This window comes from Oncorhynchus masou, chromosome 3, assembly GCF_036934945.1.
Source record: "Oncorhynchus masou masou isolate Uvic2021 chromosome 3, UVic_Omas_1.1, whole genome shotgun sequence".
Lineage (NCBI taxonomy): Eukaryota > Metazoa > Chordata > Actinopteri > Salmoniformes > Salmonidae > Oncorhynchus > Oncorhynchus masou.
Genome location: NC_088214.1, coordinates 44,954,033 through 44,974,573, shown reverse-complemented (window position 1 = coordinate 44,974,573; position 20,541 = coordinate 44,954,033). Strand labels below are relative to the sequence as shown.

Sequence of the window (20,541 nt, the reverse complement as noted above, 5' to 3'; positions counted from 1 at the left end):
GGAGAAGCTTAATGAGTCTGGAAGGAGAGTTTACAATCTAACCAGACACCTAGGTATTTGTAGTTGTCCACATATTCTAAGTCAGAACCGTCCAGAGCAGTGATGCTAGTCGGGCGAGCAGTTGTGGGCAGCAATCTTTTGAAGAGTATGCATTTAATTGTACTAGCGTTTAAAAGCAGTTGGAGGCCACGGAAGGAGTGTTGTATGGCATTGAAGCTCGTCTGGAAGTTTAACACAGTGTATAAAGAAGGGCCAGATATATACAGAATGCTGTCCTGTGCGAAGAGGTGGATCAGAGAATCACCAGCAGCAAGAGCGACATCATTGATATATACAGAGAAAATAATTAAACCCTGTGGCACCCCCATAGAGACTGCCAGAGGTCCGGACAACAGGCCCTCCGATTTGACACACTGAAATCTATCTGAGAAGTAGTTGGTGAACCAGGCGAGGCAGTCATTTGAAAAACCAAGTCCACCAATAAGGATTCGGTGATTGACAGAGTCAAAAGCCTTGGCCAGGTTGGCTGCACAGCACTGTCTTTTAGTGATAGTGGTTATGACATCGTTTAAGAACTTGAGCGTGGCTGAGGTGCACCCATGACCAGCTCTGAAACCAGATTGCTTAGTGTAGAAGGTACAGTGGGATTCAAAATGGTCGGTGATCTGTTTGTTAACTTGGCCTTCAAAGACTTTAGAAAGGCAGGGCAGGATGGATATAGGTCTATAACAGTTTGGGTCTAGAATGTCTCCCTCTTTGAAGAGGGGGATGACCGCGGCAGCTTTCCAATCTTTGGGGATCTCAGACGATACTAAAGAGAGGTTGAACAGGTTAGTAATTGGGGTTGCAACAATTTAGGCTGATCATTTTAGAAAGAGAGGGTCCAGATTGTTTAGCCCAGCTGATTTGTAGGTATCCTGATTTTGCAGCTCTTTCAGAACATCAGCTGTCTGGATTTTAGTGAAGGAGAAGTGGGGGGTGGGGGGCTTGGGCAAATTGCTGCAGGGGTTGCTGAGCTGTTGGCCGGGTTAGGGGTATAGCCAGGTGGAAAGCATGGCCAGCCATAGAAAAATGCTTATTGAAATGATCGATTATCGTAGATTTATTTGTGGTGACAGTGTTTCATAGCATCGGTGCAGTGGGCAGCTGGGAGGAGGTGTTCTTATTCTCCATGGACTTTACAGTGTCCCGAAAGTTTTTGGAATTAGTCCAACAGGATGCTAACTGACTGAGTATATTGTTTCCTGACTTCCCTGAAAAGTTGCATATTGCCGGGGATATTCGATGCTAATGCAGAATGCCACAGGATGTTTTTGTGCTGGCAGTCAAGTCTGGGGTGAACCAAGGGCTATATCTGTTCTTAGATCTACATTTTTTGAATGGGGCATGCTTATTTAAGATGGCGAGGAAAGCACTTTTAAAGAGCAACCAGGCATCGTCTACTGACTGGATGAGGTCAATATCCTTCCAGGATACCCCGGCCAGGTCAATTAGAAAGGCCTGCTCGCTGAAGTGTTTTAGGGAGCGTTTGACAGTGATGAGGGGTGGTCGTTTGACCACGGACCCATTTCGCACGCAGGCAATGAGACAGTGATCACTGAGATCATGGTTGAAGACAGCAGACGTGTATTTAGAGTGCAAGTTGGTCTGGATGACATCTAAGAGGTTGCCCATGGTTATGGATTTAGGGTTGTACCTGGTAGGTTCCTTGATAATTTGTGCGAGATTGAGGGCATCTATCTTAGATTCTTGGACGGCCGGGGTGTTAAGCATGTCCCAGTTTTGGTCACCTAACAGAACGAGTCCAGGGCACAGCTGGGGGCTGAAGGTGATCTATAACAAGCGGCATTGGTGAGAGACTTGTTTCTGGGAAGGTGGATTTTTAAATATAAAACCTTGAATATTTTGGTGGGCACAGACCTGGATAGTATGACAGAACTCTGCAGGCTATCTCTGCAGTAGATTGCAACTCCGCCCCCTTTGGCAGTTCTATCTTGTCGGAAAATGTTATAGTTGGGGATGGAAATGTCAGGGTTTTTGGTGGTCTTCCTAAGCCAGGATTCAGACACGGCTAGGACATCAGGGTTGGCGGTGTGTGCTAAAGCAGTGAATAAAACAAACTTGTGGAGGAGGCTTCTAATGTTAACGTGCATGAAACCAAGGCTTTTATGGTTACAGAAGCCAACATATTAGAGCGTCTGGGGAATGGGAGTGGTGATGGGGGCTGCAGGGTTAACCTCTACATCACCAGAGGAACAGAGGAGGAGTAGGATAGTGAAATAAGATAGGGGTTCAACAGTGAAATAAGATAATAATCACTAAACAAAACAGCAATAGATAAGGCATATTGACATTATGGAGAGGCATGTGTAACCGAGTGATCATAGGGCCAAATGAGTCAGGGAGCCAATTCAGTAGTCGTTACTACACTAGGTGAGCTGGAGACACGGCTATTCAGACAGCTAGCAGGCCGGGGCTAGCAGATGGGCATCAGGCAACGTCGCAACGGAAGAGCCTGTTGAAACCACCACGGACGGTTACGTTGCCAGACCAGTTGTGATGGATTGGCGGGGCTCCGTGTAGGCAGTAAAGAGTTCAGGCCAATTGGCAAAAGTGATATTGTAGCCCAAGAATTGGCTGGTGGACCTCTTTGGCTAGCCGGGAGATGGGCCTAGCTCGAGGCTAGCTCCAAGCTAACTGGTGCTTGCATCAGGACAGAGATGTTTCCCAGGAGTAGCCACTCAGTGGCTAGCTGCGATGATCCGGTGTAAAGGTTCAGAGCTTGCGGTAGGAATCCGGAGATGAGGTAGAGAAAAAGCAGTCCGATATGCTCTGGGTTGATATCGCGCTGTGCAGACTGGCAGGAGTTGACCGGGCTGGCTGATGTCCGAGTTAATGTTGAGGACCGCTAGCAATGGCTAACTGACTACTAGCTAGTAGCAAGTTAGCTGGCTAGCTGCTGATGGGGGTTCCGGTTCTAAAGTATAAAAATAACAGATCCGTATCACATTGGGTGAGGAGGGTTGCAGGAGATGATATCCAGTCCGTAGATAGAAAGTGAGATGAAAATATATACGACGAAAATTATATATACACGGAACAGGTCAAAACACACGTCCGACTGCTACGCCATCTTGGAACTACCACACACTTACACTCCAAAACACACACGCACAATACGCACGTGGATATACACTGAATTGACACACACACAAACACACACCATCATCATATACGCTGCTGTTAATCATATATCCTGATGTCTATTCACCTTACCCCTATACATATCTGCCTCTACCACGCCAGTATCCCTGTACATTGTTAATATGGTACTGACCCTGTATATAGTCAACTTGCCCCTATACATATCTACCTCCATCACTCCAGTATCCCTGTACATTGTTAATATGGTACTTACCCTGTATATAGTCACCTTACCCCTATACATATCTACCTCCATCACTCCAGTATCCATGTACATTGTTAATATGGTACTTACCCTGTATATAGTCACCTTACCCCTATACATATCTACCTCCATCACTCCAGTATCCCTGTATATAGTCACCTTACCCCTATACATATCTACCTCCATCACTCCAGTATCCCTGTACATTGTTAAAATGGTACTGACCCTGTATATAGTCACCTTACCCCTATAGATATCTACCTCCATCACTCCAGTATCCCTTTACATTGTTAATATGGTACTGGTACTGTATGTAGTATGATTACTTACTTGGTAGTGTTCTTCATATTCTTATTTTCATACTGTGTGTGCTTTTGTTTTACCTTATTCGTTTTAATATTACATTGTTATTGCATTGTTGCACTTGCAAGAAAGGCATTTCACTCTATTTGTGCATGTGACATTAAAACTTGAAACTATAACCAAACAAGATCACTATAAGTATAAGAAACAAGACCAGATCGATGCTGCTGCCTTTGTCTTTCCAAGTGTGCAGTTTAACATATGACATGGATACATATTGTAGCGCATTCTGAAGGTATTCAGACCCCTTCCCTTTTCCACATTTCTCTGACATTACAACCTCATTCTAAAATGGATTAAATAAAAACAATTCTTCATCAAGTGTCACGTCTGTAGGAAACCTGGTACCATCTCTACGGTGAAGCATGGTGGTGGCAGCATCATGCTGTGGGGATGTTTTCAGCGGCAGGGACTGGGAGACTAGTCAGGTGCGAGTGAAAGATGAATGGAGCAAAGTACAGAGAGATCCTTGTTGAAAACCTGCTCCAGACCACTCAGGACCTCAGACTGGGGTGAAGGTTCACCTTCCAACAGGACAACGACCCTAAGCACACAGCCAAGACAACGCTGGAGTGGCTTCGGGACAAGTCTCCGAGTGTCCTTGAGTGGCCCAGCCAGAGCACGGACTTGAACCCGATCGAACATCTCTGGAGAGACATGAAAATAGTTGTGCAGCGATGCTCCCCAACCAGCCTGACAGAGCTTGAGAGGATCTGCAGAGAAGAATGGGAGAAACTACCCAAATTCAGGTGTGCCAAAATGATAAAAAACTGTTTTTCCTTTGTCATTATGGGGTATTGTTTGTAGATTGATGTGGGGGGGGATTTTAATTTATTTTAGAATAAGGCTGTGAAGTAAAATGTTTTGGAAAAGTCAAGGGGTCTGTATATTCCTTAAATTCAATCATTCATTGTTTTATTAATTCAGTCATGATGGAGTACCTTATCATCAAGGTCATCATCACTCTCGTCTATTTCCTCCAGTCGCAGGTTCCACTCATACTCCACGTGGACGTGAGGGTTAAACTTCCCCTCTGCCGCCTCCATCAGCTAGAGGGAGAGAAGGAAAAATAAAGATATAAATAGTGGGAGACAGACATAGAGAATGAGAGAGATGCATACAGAGAGAGGGAATGAGAGAAAGAGACAGACAGAGAGAGAGACGGTGAGACAGAGAGAATGAGCGAGATACGAGAGAGTGACAATATTAATAGTATATATTTACATGACCATATCACAGACAGGATAGATTATGGGAAGAGGCAATAACAGTGTTGTGTGCAACGTGTGAAGAAGTGTATGATATGATAATTCCCATAGTTGAGAGCACTAGCATGCTTTTCTACATGAAGCAAAGCCAGTTCAGACTGGTAACCAGGGTGTTTGCATCAACAGCTAAGACTTCCTATCTTAACATGGCAGCCTATTTAAGTTGAGTTCTGCACACGCACCCTCTGCTCCTGCACTGCAAGCATTGCGCTGGAGTTTCTTGCTGCAACTATGCTGTTACTCGCTACGCATTGTCTGTTTACTGCTAAACCAGCACAACCCCAGCCTCCACCTGTCAGGGGGATTGGTACAGCTATACCTGTAGTTTATTATTATGGTAAGGATTGAGCATCGCTATGGCACTGAGCTACCCTGAAGCTGCAGAGCCTAACAACAAGACCTAATGTATACTAATTTACTTCTAATAAATGGTTAAATCAATACATTGTGTTTCCTGTCTGAACTGACCACTGTGAGACTAGTTACATTGTGAGAGCTAGTCACAATACTGAAAAAGTTGTACTGGTAGACATGCAATAGTGTAGTCATGTCATATAGTACAGTACCTTCAGAAAGTATTCATACCCCTTGACTAATTCCACATTTTGCTGTTTTACAGACTGAATTCAAAATGGAAGAAATAAATGTTTTTCTCACCCATCTACACACAATAAATTGTTTTTAGAAATGTTGGCAAATTTATTGAAAATTAAATACAGCAATATCTAATTTACTTAAATATCCACACACCTGAGTCAATACGATGTAGAATCACCTTTGGCAGCGATTATAGCTGTGAGTCTTTCTGGTCTCTAACAGCTTTCAACACCTGGATTGTGCACCATTTGCCCATTATCCTTTTCAAAATTCTTCAAGCTCTGTCAAATCTGTTGTTGATCATTGCTAGACAAACATTTTCATGTCTTGCCATAGATTTTCAAGCAGATATAAGTCAAAACTGTAACTCAGCCACTCAGAAACATTCACTGTCTTCTTGGTAAGCAACTCCAGTGTAGATTTGGCCTTGTGTTTTAGGTTATTGTCCTGTTGAAAAGTGAATTCATCTCCAAGTCTCTGGTGGAAAGCACAACTGAACCATGTTTTCCTCCAGGATTTTGCCTGTGCTTAGCTCCATTCAGTTTCTTTTTAAATCCTGAAAAACTCCCCAGTCCATAATGATTACAAGCATACCCACAACATGATGCAGCCACCACTATGCTTGAAAATATGGAGAGTGGTACTCAGTAATGTGTTGTATTGGATTTTCCCCAAACATAACACTTTGTATAAAGGACAAAAAGTGAATTGCTATGCCACATATTTTTCAGTATTACTTTAGTTACTTGTTGCAAACAGGATGCATGTATGGGAATATTGTTATTGTTATTCTGTACATGCTTCCTTCTTTTCACTCTGTCAATTAGGTTATCAATAACTACAACGTTATTGATCCATCCTCAGTTTTCCCATTTCACAGCTATTACACTCTGTAACTGTTTAAATTCATCATTGGCCTCATAGTGAAATTGATACACCATCCAAAGTGTAATTAATACCTTCACCTTGCTCAAAGGGATATTCAATGTCTGCTTTTTTGTTATCTCACCCATCTACCAATAGGTGACATTATTTGCGAGTCATTGGATTTGCGAGTCACTCCCTGGTCTTTGTGGTTGAATCTGTGTTTGAAATTCACTGCTCGACTGAGGAACCTTACAGATACAGTAATTGTATGTGTGGTATTCTGCCCTTGAGTTGCGTTCCCATGCAAAACTAGACAGATAGCTAACAACTAAGTCCCAAGGTGTGACTTTTCTTGAATTAATATATTGAAAACGTTTATGTTGTGAAAAAACAAATATTTTCCAAGGCTGAAGCGTGACAAGAAATAACTACATTGAAAGACCTGCACCGTAGCGTTGTTTGTAGCTGCTTCTATGCATGCAGAACAAATTCTCTACTTCCTGTTTGCGCAGTCTTTCTAAGTACCAGAAAGCTCCACTAGGGGGAGAAAAACTCCATTGAACACAATGAAAATCCAATTTAACCATTGTAATAAAATAATCTGTTACCTTCTAACAGGATGGCAGCACATGTGGTGTACAGAGATGAGGTAGCACATTTTTACTCCTGAACATATTTAGGCTTGCCATAACAAAGGGGTTGAATAATTATTGACTGAAGAAATTTCAGCACTTTAATTCATTTCATTTGAAAACAACAAAACGTAGAAAAAGTCAAGGTGTGAATACTTTCTGAAAGCACTGTACATACTGTATGCCACTTGATGTTTGTTATTATGTGATTGGATGTGGTGATACTGTGGGAGGTTCGTTTCAACCACTAGCTGCCAGGTTGACAGAGGTATTCAGGGGAGTTAAAGAAGCATACGAGGGTACTCACACTGTCCGCACTTCTACGGGACATAGCATGCTTTCCTTGTCCTCTGTTGCTAGTAATGACAGGGGGAACTGGAGCACTGACAGACTATGTCTGTCAGTCTCTAAAACAGTTTGATGTTGCTGGAAATAATCCAGCCTTCTAGATATTGATGCCTATAAGGCGGATACTCACCGGTTCCTCGCACTGGGTATCTCGCAACCTTCTTGCAATGTCCAGAGCAGTCTCTCCACTTTGATTGGCTGAAAGAACAAGTAGCCAGTGGTCACCATAAGTGCGGAGCCTCATGACGTGATTTGTAATTTGACTATGGTTTTCTTATATGGCCCCAAGGGGATAAATGAAGTTGTAATGAATTGATTTGAAATGACATGACATGCATCAACAAAAGTCAGATGATGTTTTAATGTTGTGAGGGAAATTATGGTTTTAGAAAAACAGACTGGATAAATACTTAATAATTGTTAAATTGTTAAATACTGTGATAAAGGGGCAGATAATTACTTGACTGCTTTTTACAATTACAGTAGTTACTTTTCCTAAACTATTTGATATATGCCTGAAAGTAAGAAAGAAAATATTTCTGAAGAAAAAAAGTACTTGTAAAGTAGTTGACATACAAATGTATTTCAGAACAAACAAATCATGTTTCTCTCCATCTCCAACCTCTCCACAAAAACACCTTGGTTTGCCTCACATATTTCAGTCATATGAAATCTAAGATGAAAAACATGCAATGAGATGACAAGTCCGACAGGGACAATCTGAGTTTGCACACACCGATGTCCATGGCTGGTTTGCCCCGCAGTAGCAGTTTTAAACATTCTTGTTTTTCGTAAAGACAGCAGTAGTGTAGTGCAGTGTTTCCATTCTCCGTCTGCCTGTCTAGATTACCACTTGGTGGTGGAGAGTGAGAGACTGATAGTCAAATTCTAGTGATACAAACAATAAAAAGGTCAACCTTAAGATAATCATTAGTAAGTCATTGACAAGTATTTAGTAAAAGTGTTGGTTATACGTTCCAACTTTAAATGTGTGATTGAGTTCCCTCTGCCGGGACACTACTGTCATATACCTGTTTTGCACCAGGAAGTCCACTAGATGCAGGGAGGTCTGGTCAGCAGTCCTCACAGAGTAGTGGAGGGCAGTCTCACCGGGCTCCTGTTGGGAACGAGTCTGTGTATTTCAACTACAGTACCAGTCAAAAGTTTGGACACACCTACTCATTCAAGGGTTATTTATTTATTTGTACTATTTTCTACATTGTAGAATAATAGTGAAGACATCAAAACTATGAAATAACACATATGGAATCATGTAGTCGCCAAAAAATTATTAAACATATCAAAATATATTATATATTTGAGATTCTTCAAAGTAGCCACCTTTTGCCTTGATGACAGCTTTGCACACTCTTGGCATTTTCAAATCAAATCACATTTTATTTGTCACATACACATGATTAGCAGATGTTAATGAGAGTGTAGCAAAATGCTTGTGCTTCTAGTACCGTCAGTGCAGTACTATCTACCTTATACACACAAATCTAAAGGGAGGAATAAGAATATGTACATATAAATACCTGGATGAGTAGTATAGGCATCGTGCAATAGATGGTATAAGGTACAGAATATACATATGTTATGAGTAATGCAAGAAATGTAAACCAAAATATTTGATCATATTACTCCAGTGCTCGCCTCCCGACACTGGCTTCCTGTCAAGGCAAGGGCTGATTTCAAGGTTTTACTGCTAACCTACAAAGCATTACACAGGCTTTCTCCTACCTATCTCTCTGATTTGGTCCTGCCGTACATACAGTGGGGCAAAAAAAGTATTTAGTCAGCCACCAAATGTGCAAGTTCTCCCACTTAAAAATATGAGAGAGGCCTGTAATTTTCATCATAGGTACACTTCAACTATGACAGTCAAAAAAATAAATCCATAAAATCACATTGCAGGATTTTTACTGAATTTATTTGCAAATTATGGTGGAAAATAAGTATTTGGTCACCTACAACAAGCAAGATTTCTGGCTCTCACAGACCTATAACTTCTTCTTTAAGAGGCTCCTCTGTCCTCCACTCGTTACCTGTATTAATGGCACCTGTTTGAACTTGTTATCAGTATAAAAGAGACCTGTCCACAACCTCAAACAGTCACACTCCAAACTCCACTATGGCCAAGACCAAAGAGCTGTCAACGGACACCGGAAACAAAATTGTAGACCTGCACCAGGCTGGGAAGACTGAATCTGCAATAGGTAAGCAGCTTGGTTTGAAGAAATCAACTGTGGGAGCAATTATTAGGAAATGGAAGACATACAAGACCACTGATAATCTCACTTGATCTGGGGCTCCACGCAATATCTCACCCCGTGGGGTCAAAAAGATCACAAGAACGGTGAGCAAAAATCCCAGAACCACACGGGGGGTCCGAGTGAATGACCTGCAGAGAGCTGGGACCAAAGTAACAAAGCCTACCATCAGTAACACACTACACACAAATCCTGCAGTGCCAGACATGTCCCCCTGCTTAAGCCAGTGCATGTCCAGACCCGTCTCAAGTTTGCTAGAGAGCATTTGGATGATCCAGAAGAAGATTGGGAGAATGTCATATGGTCAGATGAAACCAGAATAGAACTTTTTGGTAAAAACTCAACTCGTCGTGTTTGGAGGACAAAGAATGCTGAGTTGCATCCAAAGAACACCATACCTAGTGTGAAGCATGGGGTTGGAAACATCATGCTTTAGGGCTGTTTTTCTGTAAAGGGACCAGGATGACCACGTGTAAAGGAAAGAATGAATGGGGCCATGTATCATGAGATTTTGAGCGAAAACCTCCTTCCATAAGCAAGGGCATTGAAGATGAAACGTGGCTGGGTCTTTCAGCATGACAATGATCCCAAACACACCGCCGGGCAACGAAGGAGTGGCTTCATAAGAAGCATTTCAAGGTCCTGGAGTGGCCTAGCCAGTCTCCAGATCTCAACCACATAGAAAATCTTTGGAGGCAGTCAGTCAAAAGTCCGTGTTGCCCAGCAACAGCCCGAAAACATCACTGTTCTCGAGGAGATCTGCATGGAGGAATGGGCCAAAATAGTAGCAACAGTGTGTGAAAACCTTCTGAAGACAGAAAACGTTTGACCTCTGTCATTGCCAACAAAGAGTATATAACAAAGTATTGAGATAAACTTTTGTTATTGACCAAATACTTATTTTCCACCATAATTTTCAAATAAATTCAGTAAAAATCCTCCAATGTGATTTTCTGGATTTTTTTTCTTCTCATTTTGTCTGTCATAGTTGAAGTGTACCTGTGATGAAAATTACAGGCCTCTCTCATCTTTTTAAGTGGGAGAACTTGCACAATTGGTGGCTGACTAAATACTTTTTTGCTCCACTGTACCTACACTACACTATGGTCACAAGATGCAGGCCTCCTAATTGTCCCTAGAATTTCTAAGCAAACAGCTGGAGGCAGGGCTTTCTCCTATAGAGCTCCATTTTTACGGAATGGTCTGCCTACCCATGTGAGAGACGCAGACTCGGTCTCAACCTTTAAGTCTTTACTGAAGACTCATCTCTTCAGTGGGTCATATGATTGAGTGTAGTCTGGCCCAGGAGTGTGAAAGTGAATGGAAAGGCTTTGGAGCAACGAACCGCCCTTGCTGTCTCTGCCTGGCCGGTTCCCCTCTTTCCACTGGGATTCTCTGCCTCTAACCCTATTACAGGGGCTGAGTCACTGGCTTACTGGTGCTCTTTCATGCCGTCCCTATGAGGGGTGCGTCACTGATGTGATCGTCCTGTCTGGGTTGGCGCCACCCCTTGGGTTGTGCCGTGGCAGATGTCTTTGTGGGCTATACTCAGCCTTGTCTCAGGATGGTAAGTTGGTGGTTGAAGATATCCCTCTCGTGGTGTGGGGGCTATGCTTTGGCAAAGTGGGTGGGGTTATATCCTTCCTGTTTGGCCCTGTACAGGGGGTATCATCGGTTGGGGCCACAGTGTCTTCTGATCACTCCTGTCTCAGCCTCCAGTATTTATGCTGCAGTAGTTTATGTGTCGGGGGGCTAGGGTCAGTTTGTTATATCTGGAGTACTTCTCCTGTCTTATCCGGTGTCCTGTGTTTAATTTAAGTATGCTCCCTCTAATTCTCTTTCTCTCTTTCTTTCTCTCTCTCAGAGGACCTGAGCCCTAGGACCATGCCTCAGGACTACCTGGCATGATGGCTCCTTGCTGTCCCCAGTCCACCTGGCCGTGCTGCTGCTCCAGTTTCAACTGTTCTGCCTATGATTATTATTATTTGACCAGGCTGGTCATTTATGAACATTTGAACATCTTGGCCATGTTCTGTTATATTTTCTCCACCCAGCACAGCCAGAAGAGGACTGGCCACCCCTCATAGCCTGGTTCCTCTCTAGGTTTCTTCCTAGGTTTTGGCCTTTCTTGGAAGTTTTTCCTAGCCACTGTGCTTCTACACCTGCATTGCTTGCTGTTTGGGGTTTTAGGCTGGGTTTCTGTACAGCACTTTGAGATATCAGCTGATGTACGAAGGGTTATATAACTAATTTTGATTTGCTTAGATTATTAAAGTGTCATTATTTAAAGTGGCATTGTTTAAAGTGACTAGTGATTGGGTCTCAATGTAGGCAGCAGCCTCTCTGAGTTAGTGATTGCTGTTTAGCAGTCTGATATCCTTGAGATTGAAAAAAAGCTTCTGTCTCTCGGTCCCAGCTGTGATGCACCTGTACTGACCTCGCCTTCTTGATGGTAGCAATGTGAACAGGCAGTGGCTCTGGTGGTTGTTGTCCTTGATGATCTTTTTGGCCTTCCTGTGACATCGGGTGCTGTAGGTGTCCTGGAGGACAGGTAGTTTGCCCCCGGTGATTCATTTTGCAGACCACCACCCTCTGGAGAGCCTTGCGGTTGAGGGCGGTGCAGTTGCTGTATGATGCGGTGATACAGCCCGACAGGATGCTCTCGAATGTGCATCTGTAAAAGTTTGTCAGGGATTTTTCAGCCTCCTAATATTGAAGAGGTGCTGTTGCGCCTTCTTCACCACACTGTCTGTGTGGGTGGACCATTTCAGTTTGTCTATGATGTGCACGCCGAGAAACTTAAAACTTTCCAACTTCTCCACTACTGTCCCTTCGATGTGGATAGGGCGGTGCTCCCTCTCTCTGAGAGGTTGTTATCCTGGCATCACACTCAGAGTGCCCTGACCTCCTCCCTGTAGGCTGTCTCGTAGTTGTTGGTAATCAAGCCCACTACTGTTGTGTTGTCTGCAAACTTGATGCTTGAGTTGGAGGTGTGAATGGCCACGCAGTCATGGGTGAACAGGGAGTACAGAACGGGGCTGAGCATGCACCCTGGTGGGGCCCCAGTGTTGAGGGTCAACAAAGTGGAGACATTGTTTCCTACCTTCACCACCTGGAGGCGGCATCATCAGAAAGTCCAGGACCTAAATGCACAGGTCGGATTGAGACTCAGGGCATCCAGTTTAATGATCAATTTGGAGGGAACTGTCGTGTTGAATGCTGAGCTGTCGTCAATGAACAGCATTCTTACATAGGTATTCCTCTTGTCCAGATGGGATAGGGCAGTGTGCAGTGTGATGGCGATTGCCTCGACTGTGGACCTGTCGGGGAGGAAAGCAAATTGAAGTGGGTCTAGGGTGGCAAGTAAGGTAGAGGTGATATGATCCTTGCCTTGTCTCTCATAGCACTTCACGACGACAGACGTGAGTGCTACCGGACGGTAGTAATTTAGTTCAGTTACCTTTGCTTTCTTGGGTACAGGAACAATGGTGGACATCTTGAAGCATGTGGGGACAGCAGACGGGATAGGGAGCGATTGAATATGTCCAAAACTCTCCAGCCAGCTGGTCTGTGCATGCTCTAAGGACGCGGCTAGGGATGCCGTCTGGGCCAGCAGCCATGCGAGAGTTAACATGCTTAAATGTCTTACTCACATCGGCCACGGAAAAGGAGAGGGGGGCACAGTCCTTGTTAACGTGCCGTGATGGTGGCACTGTATTATCCTCAGAGGGAAAATAAGGTGTTTAGTTTGTCTGCAAGCAAGATGTCAGTGTCCGTAACGTGGCTGGTTTTCTTTCTGTAGTCCGTGATTTCCTATAGACCCTGCCACATACGTCTCGTGTCTGAGCCGTTGAATTACGACTCCACTTTGTCCCTATACCAACATTTCACTTGGTTGATTGACTTGCGGAGGGAATAAATACACTGTTTATATTTGGCCTTATTCCCAGTCCTCTTTCCATGGTTAAATACGGTGGATCGCGCTTTCAGTTATGCGCGAATGCCGCTATCCCTCCACGATTTCTGGTTAGGGAAGGTTTTAATAGTCACTATGCACCTCCTTATAAACTCACTCACAGAATCAGCGTATACATCAACATTATTCTCTGAGGCTACCCGGAACATATCCCAGTCCGTGTGATCAAAACGATCTTGAAGCGTGGATTGCGCTTGGTCAGACCAGCGTTGAATGGTTCTAGTCACAGGTACATCCTGTTTGAGTTTCTGCCTATAAGACGGTAGGAGCAAGATGCACTCGTGTCAGATTTGAGGAAGGGAGGGCGAGGGAGGGCCTTGTATGCATCGTAGAAATTAGAGTAGCAGTGATCGAGTGCATTGCCCTTGCGAGTGCTGAATTAAATATGCTGATCAAATTTAGGTAGCCTTGTTCTCAAATTTTCTTTGTTAAAATCTCCAGCTACAATATATGCAGCCTCAGGATATATAGTTTCCAGTTTACATAGTCCAGTGAAGTTCCTTGAGGGCCATTGTGGTGTCTGCTTGATGGGGAATATACAGAACCCTTCTTCCCAGAGAGATGTTTATCTCTGTCGGCACGACGCATGAAGAAGCTCGATGGCTTCACCGACTCCAACAACGTATCCCGAGAGAGCCATGTTTCCGTGAAACAGAAAATGTTACAATCTCTGATGTCTCTCTGGAAGGCAATCCTTGCTCGATTGTGTCTACCTTGTTGTCAAGAAACTGGACATTGGTGAGTAGTATTCCCGGTGAGTGGTGGGCAATGTGCATATCTATGGAGCCTGACCAGAAGGCTGCTCCGTCTGCCCCTTCTGCAGTGGCGTTGCTTTGGGTCGACTTCTGGGATTAGGTCCATTGTCATGGGTGGGCGGTCCAAACCAAGGATCCGCTTCGGGAAAGTCGTATTCCTTGTCGTAATGTTGGTAAATTGACGTCGCACTTATGTCCAATAGTTCCTACCGGTAATAACGCTTAAGATTTTCTGTGCTAACAATGTAAGAAATAATACACACACAAAAATATGCATCTTTTCTAGTAAGAGAGGCGACCATCGCTGTCGGTGTCATCTTGTGTCTCTCAATCAGCTTTATATGGAATGCTTTTCAAAATGTCGCCATATATGCTGAGCCCTTGTTGGCTCCTTTTCCTTCACTCTGCATTCCAACTTATCCCAAACCATCTCAATTGGGTTGTGGTTTGGTGATAGTGGAGGCCAGGTCATCTGATGCAGCACTCCATCATTCTCCTTCTTGGTCAAATACACAGCCTTTGCACAAGCCTGGAGGTGTGTTTTGGGTCATTGTCCTGTTGAGAAAAAAAAACTAAACACAAACCAGATGGGATGGTGTATCGCTGCAGAATGCTGTGGAAATCACTGACAGCATCAACAGCAAAGCACCCCACACCTCCTCCTCCATGCTTCATGGTGGGAACCGTGAAGCACACATGCGGAGATCATCCTTTCACCTACTCTGCGTCTCACAAAGACACGGCAGTTGGAACCAAAAATCTCACATTTTGACTGATGAGACCAAAGGACAGATTTCCTCCGGTCTAATGTCCATTGCTCGTGTTTCTTGGCTCAAGCAAGTCTCTTTTTCTTATTGGTGTCCTTTAGTAGTGGTTTCTTTGCAGCAATTCGACCATGAAGGCTTGATTCATGCAGTCTCCTCTGAACAGTTGATGTTGAGATGCGTCTGTCACTTGAACTCTGTGAAGAATTTATTTGGGCTGCAATCTGAGGTGCCGTTAATTGCCCATTTCTGAGGCTGGTAACTCTAATGAAACTTTCCTCTACAGCAGAGGTAATTCTGGATCTTCCTTTCCTGTGACAGTCGTCATGAGAGCCAGTGTCATCATAGCTCTTGATGGATTTTGCGATTGCACTTTAAGAAATGTTCTTGATTGACTGACCTTTGTCTTAAAAAGTAATGATGGACTGTCGTTTCTCTTTGCTTATTTGAGCTGTTCTTGCCATAATATGTAATTGGTCTTTTACCAAAACTTGTGACAAGGTAGAGGTGGTATACAACACAACAGATTGTATCAAATGCATTAAGAAGGAAAGAAATTCCACAAATTAAGTTATCAAGGCACACCTGTTATTTGAAATGCATTCCAGGTGATTACCTCATGAAGCTGGTTGAGAGAATGCCAAGAGTGTGCAAAGCTCTCATCAAGGCAAAGGGTGGCTACTTTGAAGAAAGTAAAATACAAAATATATTTTGATATGTTTAACACTTTTTTGGTTCTACATGATTCCATGTGTTATTTCCTAGTTTTGATGTCTTCACTATTATTCTACAATGTTGAAAATAGTAAAAAAGAAAGAAAATTAGTAGGTGTGTCCAAGCTTTTGACTGGTACTGTAAATAAAATATACATAAATAAAAATATATCAAATAACGCCACTCATAACCACGTCTTCGTCCAGTGATGCCAAATTGTTTTGGAATTTTGACCACTTTTTTCTGACTCTTTTTGCACTTTAGTTAATATGCTATTTAAGAATAAAATGAACACAGCTACCCTTACCTTTCCTGCCTCGGGCAGGGGCTCCATAAGCTCCGCCCCCTCGGCATAAATCTGGATAAGTAACAGCAGATCCCGGGAGCGCACCGCCTCCGACAACTTGCCTGGAACCGTGGCTTTGCCAGTCTGGTGGGCAAATTTGTGGTCCAGGTATTTCGCGTTGATGTACTCCTTCCTCACCGTCCTGCCATAGAGAATATAAGGTTTGTTTCTTATCATAATTAACTGTTTGCCAGTGAACTAATACTTAGGCCGGTATCAGAAATGTATTGGATTTGCACCATACGGAGATAATTTATATTTATTGACACAGTCAGGGGTGAAAGTAAGCAGGTACGGAGTCAAGTAAATAGTGGTGGTACACCGTATCGGTAAAAGATTTGCCTATCACAATAACAGCACTCCCTGGTTTGAACCTTTGAAGTTCAGATGGAACAGTTGGAAAAGTAACTGGACACAGACTGTAGGCCTCCTGCAGAATCCTTGCAGTAAAAATAATAGACCAAATGTTCATTTTTGTCTCGGAACAGGATTAGAGAAATATGATTTCTCTCGTTCAGCATTTTTCCCCCCACCAAATAAAATATGCATCCAGATTAACTGAAATGCTATTAGAAACATCGTTTTCACAGATTTTAAATTCCTTAAAACCAGTTTAACTGTTGTAATTTGGAAATTTTGCACAGAAAATCTCCCTGGTACCTAAACCAAATCTAATGATATTCGTCACATGCTTCGTAAACAACAGTTGTAGACTAACAGTGAAATGCTAACTTACGGGACCTTCTAACAATGCAGAGTGAAAATAGAGAAATAATAGAAAATTAAAACATAATAATAAAAATAATAGATACACAATGAGTAACGATAACTTGGCTATATACAAGAGGTACCAGTACCGAGTCGATGAGCAGGGATACGAGGTCATTAAGGTAGATATGTACATAGAGTATAACTTGAAATAAATTGACAAATAAACAGTAGCAGCACTGTATGTGATGAGTCAAAAAAGTTAGTGCAAAAAAAGGTCAATGCAGATTGTCTGGGTAACTATTTGGTTAACTACTTAACTAACTATTTAGCAGTCTTATGGCTTCAGGGTAGAAGCTGTTCAGGGTCCTGTTGGTTCTACACTTGGACGTCGTCGCTCTGCGAGAGAAGCAGAAATGTAAGAGAACCTTACGCATGTCAACTAGATTGTTGATGATGCATTCATTCTATAAATGTATGACATTCTGGTGAGGAAAGTCTTATTTTAGTATTCTAGAGCGTCAAGTAATGACAAGAGAAGCAGTATGCTGCCTATCTAATAATAGACAGGTTGACTAACAAATAGCCTACCAAATTTCAGAAATTATAAGCAGAAAAATATCTAAATGAGGCTTAAAAATTATTACTTTTATTAAATTCCTGTCCAGGTTACAAATGTCTCAATTGTCAAATATTATTACACTTTCTGGCGTTTTTCTTGCACAGGTATTTTTACATCCATCAAATGGCTGGTGTGCTTTTGGAATTAATTTACAGGGGATGAACGTGTGCAGCAGTGGAGGCTCCTCAGAGGAGGAAGAGGAGTGAGTAATCTTTTTTTATTCTTATAGTGAAAATATATAATTTTTAGACAAAACTACCCTAAATACAGTATACTTATTTATATGATTAAAGCACACTGTTTTAAAATTAAGGTCTATAGTAGCCTCAACACCACTCTCTGGTGTAGCACAATGGTGTACCCGGAGGACAGCTAGCTTCCGTTCTCCTCTAGCTACATTGACTACAAAACCTAGGAGGCTCATGGTCCTCACCCCCTTCCATAAACTTACATGGAAAATATAAATCTAGCTGTTTTTTCTATATATCGGCAGGACAGAACAGCTGTGTCCAGTAAGGTGACGGAAGGGGTTGTGTGTCTCTTTGTCAACAACAGTTGGTGCGCAGTCTCAAGGTTCTGCTCATCCGAGTTAGAGAACCTCATGATAAGCTGTAGACCACACTATTTCCCAAAAGAGAGCTTTCAAGAGTTTATGTATATTTTTTTGCAGCTGTCTATTTACCACCAGGCCATAAGCAAACAAGAAAATGCAGAAGCTACATCTGGTAAGAGGAGGGGTGGGAGTGTGTGTCTATTTGTCAATAACAGCTGGTGTGCGATGTCTAATAATAAAGAAGTCTAGTGGTATTTGCTCACCTGAGGTAGAGAACCTTATGGCAAGATGTAGACCAAGAGAGTTCTCATCTGTATTATTCGTAGCCATCTATTTACCATCACATACCGATGCTGGCACTAAGATTGCACTCAACCAACTCTATAAGGCCATAAGCAAACAAGAAAATGCTCACCCAGATGTGGTGCTCCTAGTGGCTGGGGATTTTAATGCAGGGAACCCATTTTACCTAATTTCTACCAGCATGTCTTATGTGCAACTACAGGCAAAAAAACTCTAAATCACATCTACTCTACACAGAGATGCATACAAAGCTCTCCCTCACCCTTCATTTGGCAAATCTGACCATAACCTCATCCTCTTAATTCCTGCTTACAAGCAAAAACTCAAACAGCATGTACCAGTGATGAGCTCAATATGGAAGTGGTTCGATGAAGTGGATGCTAAGCTACAGGAATGTTTTGCTAGCACAGATTTGAATATGTTGTGGGATTCATACTATGGCATTGATGAGTTTACCACATCAGTCACTGGCTTCATTAATAAGTGTATCGACAATGTAGTCCGAGTGACCGTGCATAAATAGCCTGACCAGAAGCAATGGATTACAGGCAACATCTGAACTGAGCTAAAGGCAATGAGCGGGACACAAATTTGGATGCTTATTAGAAATCCCGCTACGCCTGTGTACGTACGAACAATCAAACAGGCAAAGTGTCAATAAAGCACTAAGATCGAATCCTACTAAACCAGCTCTGATGCTCATCCGATATGGCAGGGCTTGCAAACAATTTTTTATTTTTTATTTTATTTATTTTTTTACCTTTATTTAACCAGTTAAGAACAAATTCTTATTTTCAATGACGGCCTAGGAACAGTGGGTTAACTGCCTGTTCAGGGGCAGAACGACAGATTTGTACCTTGTCAGCTCAGGGGTTTGAACTTGCAACCTTCCGGTTACTAGTCCAACGCTCTAACCACTAGGCTACCCTGCCACCCCAACTATGATGATTGACCAAGGGAATACCAGCCGCAAGCTGCCCAGTGACGCGAGTCTACCAGACAAGCTAAATGCATTCAATGCTTGGTTCAAGGCAAGCAACACTGAACCATGCATGAGAGCACCAATTGTTCCGTAGCCAATGTGAGTAAGGCTTTTTAACAGGTTAACATTCACAAGGCCGCAGGGCCAGACAGATTACCAGGACGCATACTCAGAGCATGAGCTGACCAGCTAGCAAGTGTCTTCACTGACATTTTCAACCTTCATCCAGTTTGTAGGGTGCCGTCTTTCATATGGGACATTAAACGGGTGTCTTGACCCTCTGTGGTAACTAAAGATCCCATGGCACTTATCGTAAGAGTAGGAGTGTTAACCCCAGTGTCCTGGCCCACATACGATCATGGCCACCTAATCATCTCCAGCTTCTAATTGGCTCATTCATCCCCTTCCTCTTCTCTGAAACTATTCCCTTGGTAGTTGCTGTAAATTAAAATGTGTTCTCAGTCAACATACCTGGTAAATGAAGGGTTAAATAAAAAAATAAAAATGTAATACCTACATGTTTCAAGCAGACCACCATAGTCCCCATGCCCAAGAACACCAAGGTAACCTGTCTAATGACTACATACTGTATGCCCTGTAGCACTCAGATCTGTAGCTGTGAAATGCTTTGAAAGGTTGGTCATGGCTCACATCAACACCATCATCCCAGAAACCCCTGATCCATGCCAATTTGGAAATGCCTCCAAAGATGATGCAATCTCTATTGCACTCCACACTGCCCTTTCCCAACTGGACAAAAGGAACACCTATGTGAGAATGCTGTACATTGACTACAGCTCAGCGTTCAACACCATAGTACCCTCCAAGCTCATAACTAAGCTAAGGACTCTGGTACTTAACACCTCCCTCTGCAACTGGATCCTGGATATTCTGATGGGACGCCCCTAGGTGGTGAGGGTAGGAAACAACACATCCGCCACGCTGACCCTCAACACGGGGGCCCCTCAGGGGTGCATGCTTAGCTCCCTCCTGTACTCCCTGGTCACCCTCGACTGTGTGGCCGCACACGGCTCCAACACCATCATTAAGTTTGCTGATAA

General features: G+C 43.0%; 1 protein-coding gene across 1 annotated transcript in view; it reads right to left on the bottom strand.

The window, feature by feature from the left end:
• asap1a (ArfGAP with SH3 domain, ankyrin repeat and PH domain 1a) overlaps nucleotides 1-20,541 on the bottom strand; it is a 157,500-nt gene that overhangs the window by 12,811 nt on the left and 124,148 nt on the right. Inside the window, exons 18-22 of the mRNA XM_064942550.1 lie at nucleotides 16,274-16,454; nucleotides 8,516-8,601; nucleotides 8,221-8,336; nucleotides 7,615-7,682; nucleotides 4,714-4,821 (exon numbers count right to left, since the gene is read on the bottom strand). Of these exons, the coding sequence (XP_064798622.1) occupies nucleotides 4,714-4,821; nucleotides 7,615-7,682; nucleotides 8,221-8,336; nucleotides 8,516-8,601; nucleotides 16,274-16,454 (559 nt within the window). The remainder of the gene's footprint in view (nucleotides 1-4,713; nucleotides 4,822-7,614; nucleotides 7,683-8,220; nucleotides 8,337-8,515; nucleotides 8,602-16,273; nucleotides 16,455-20,541) is intronic.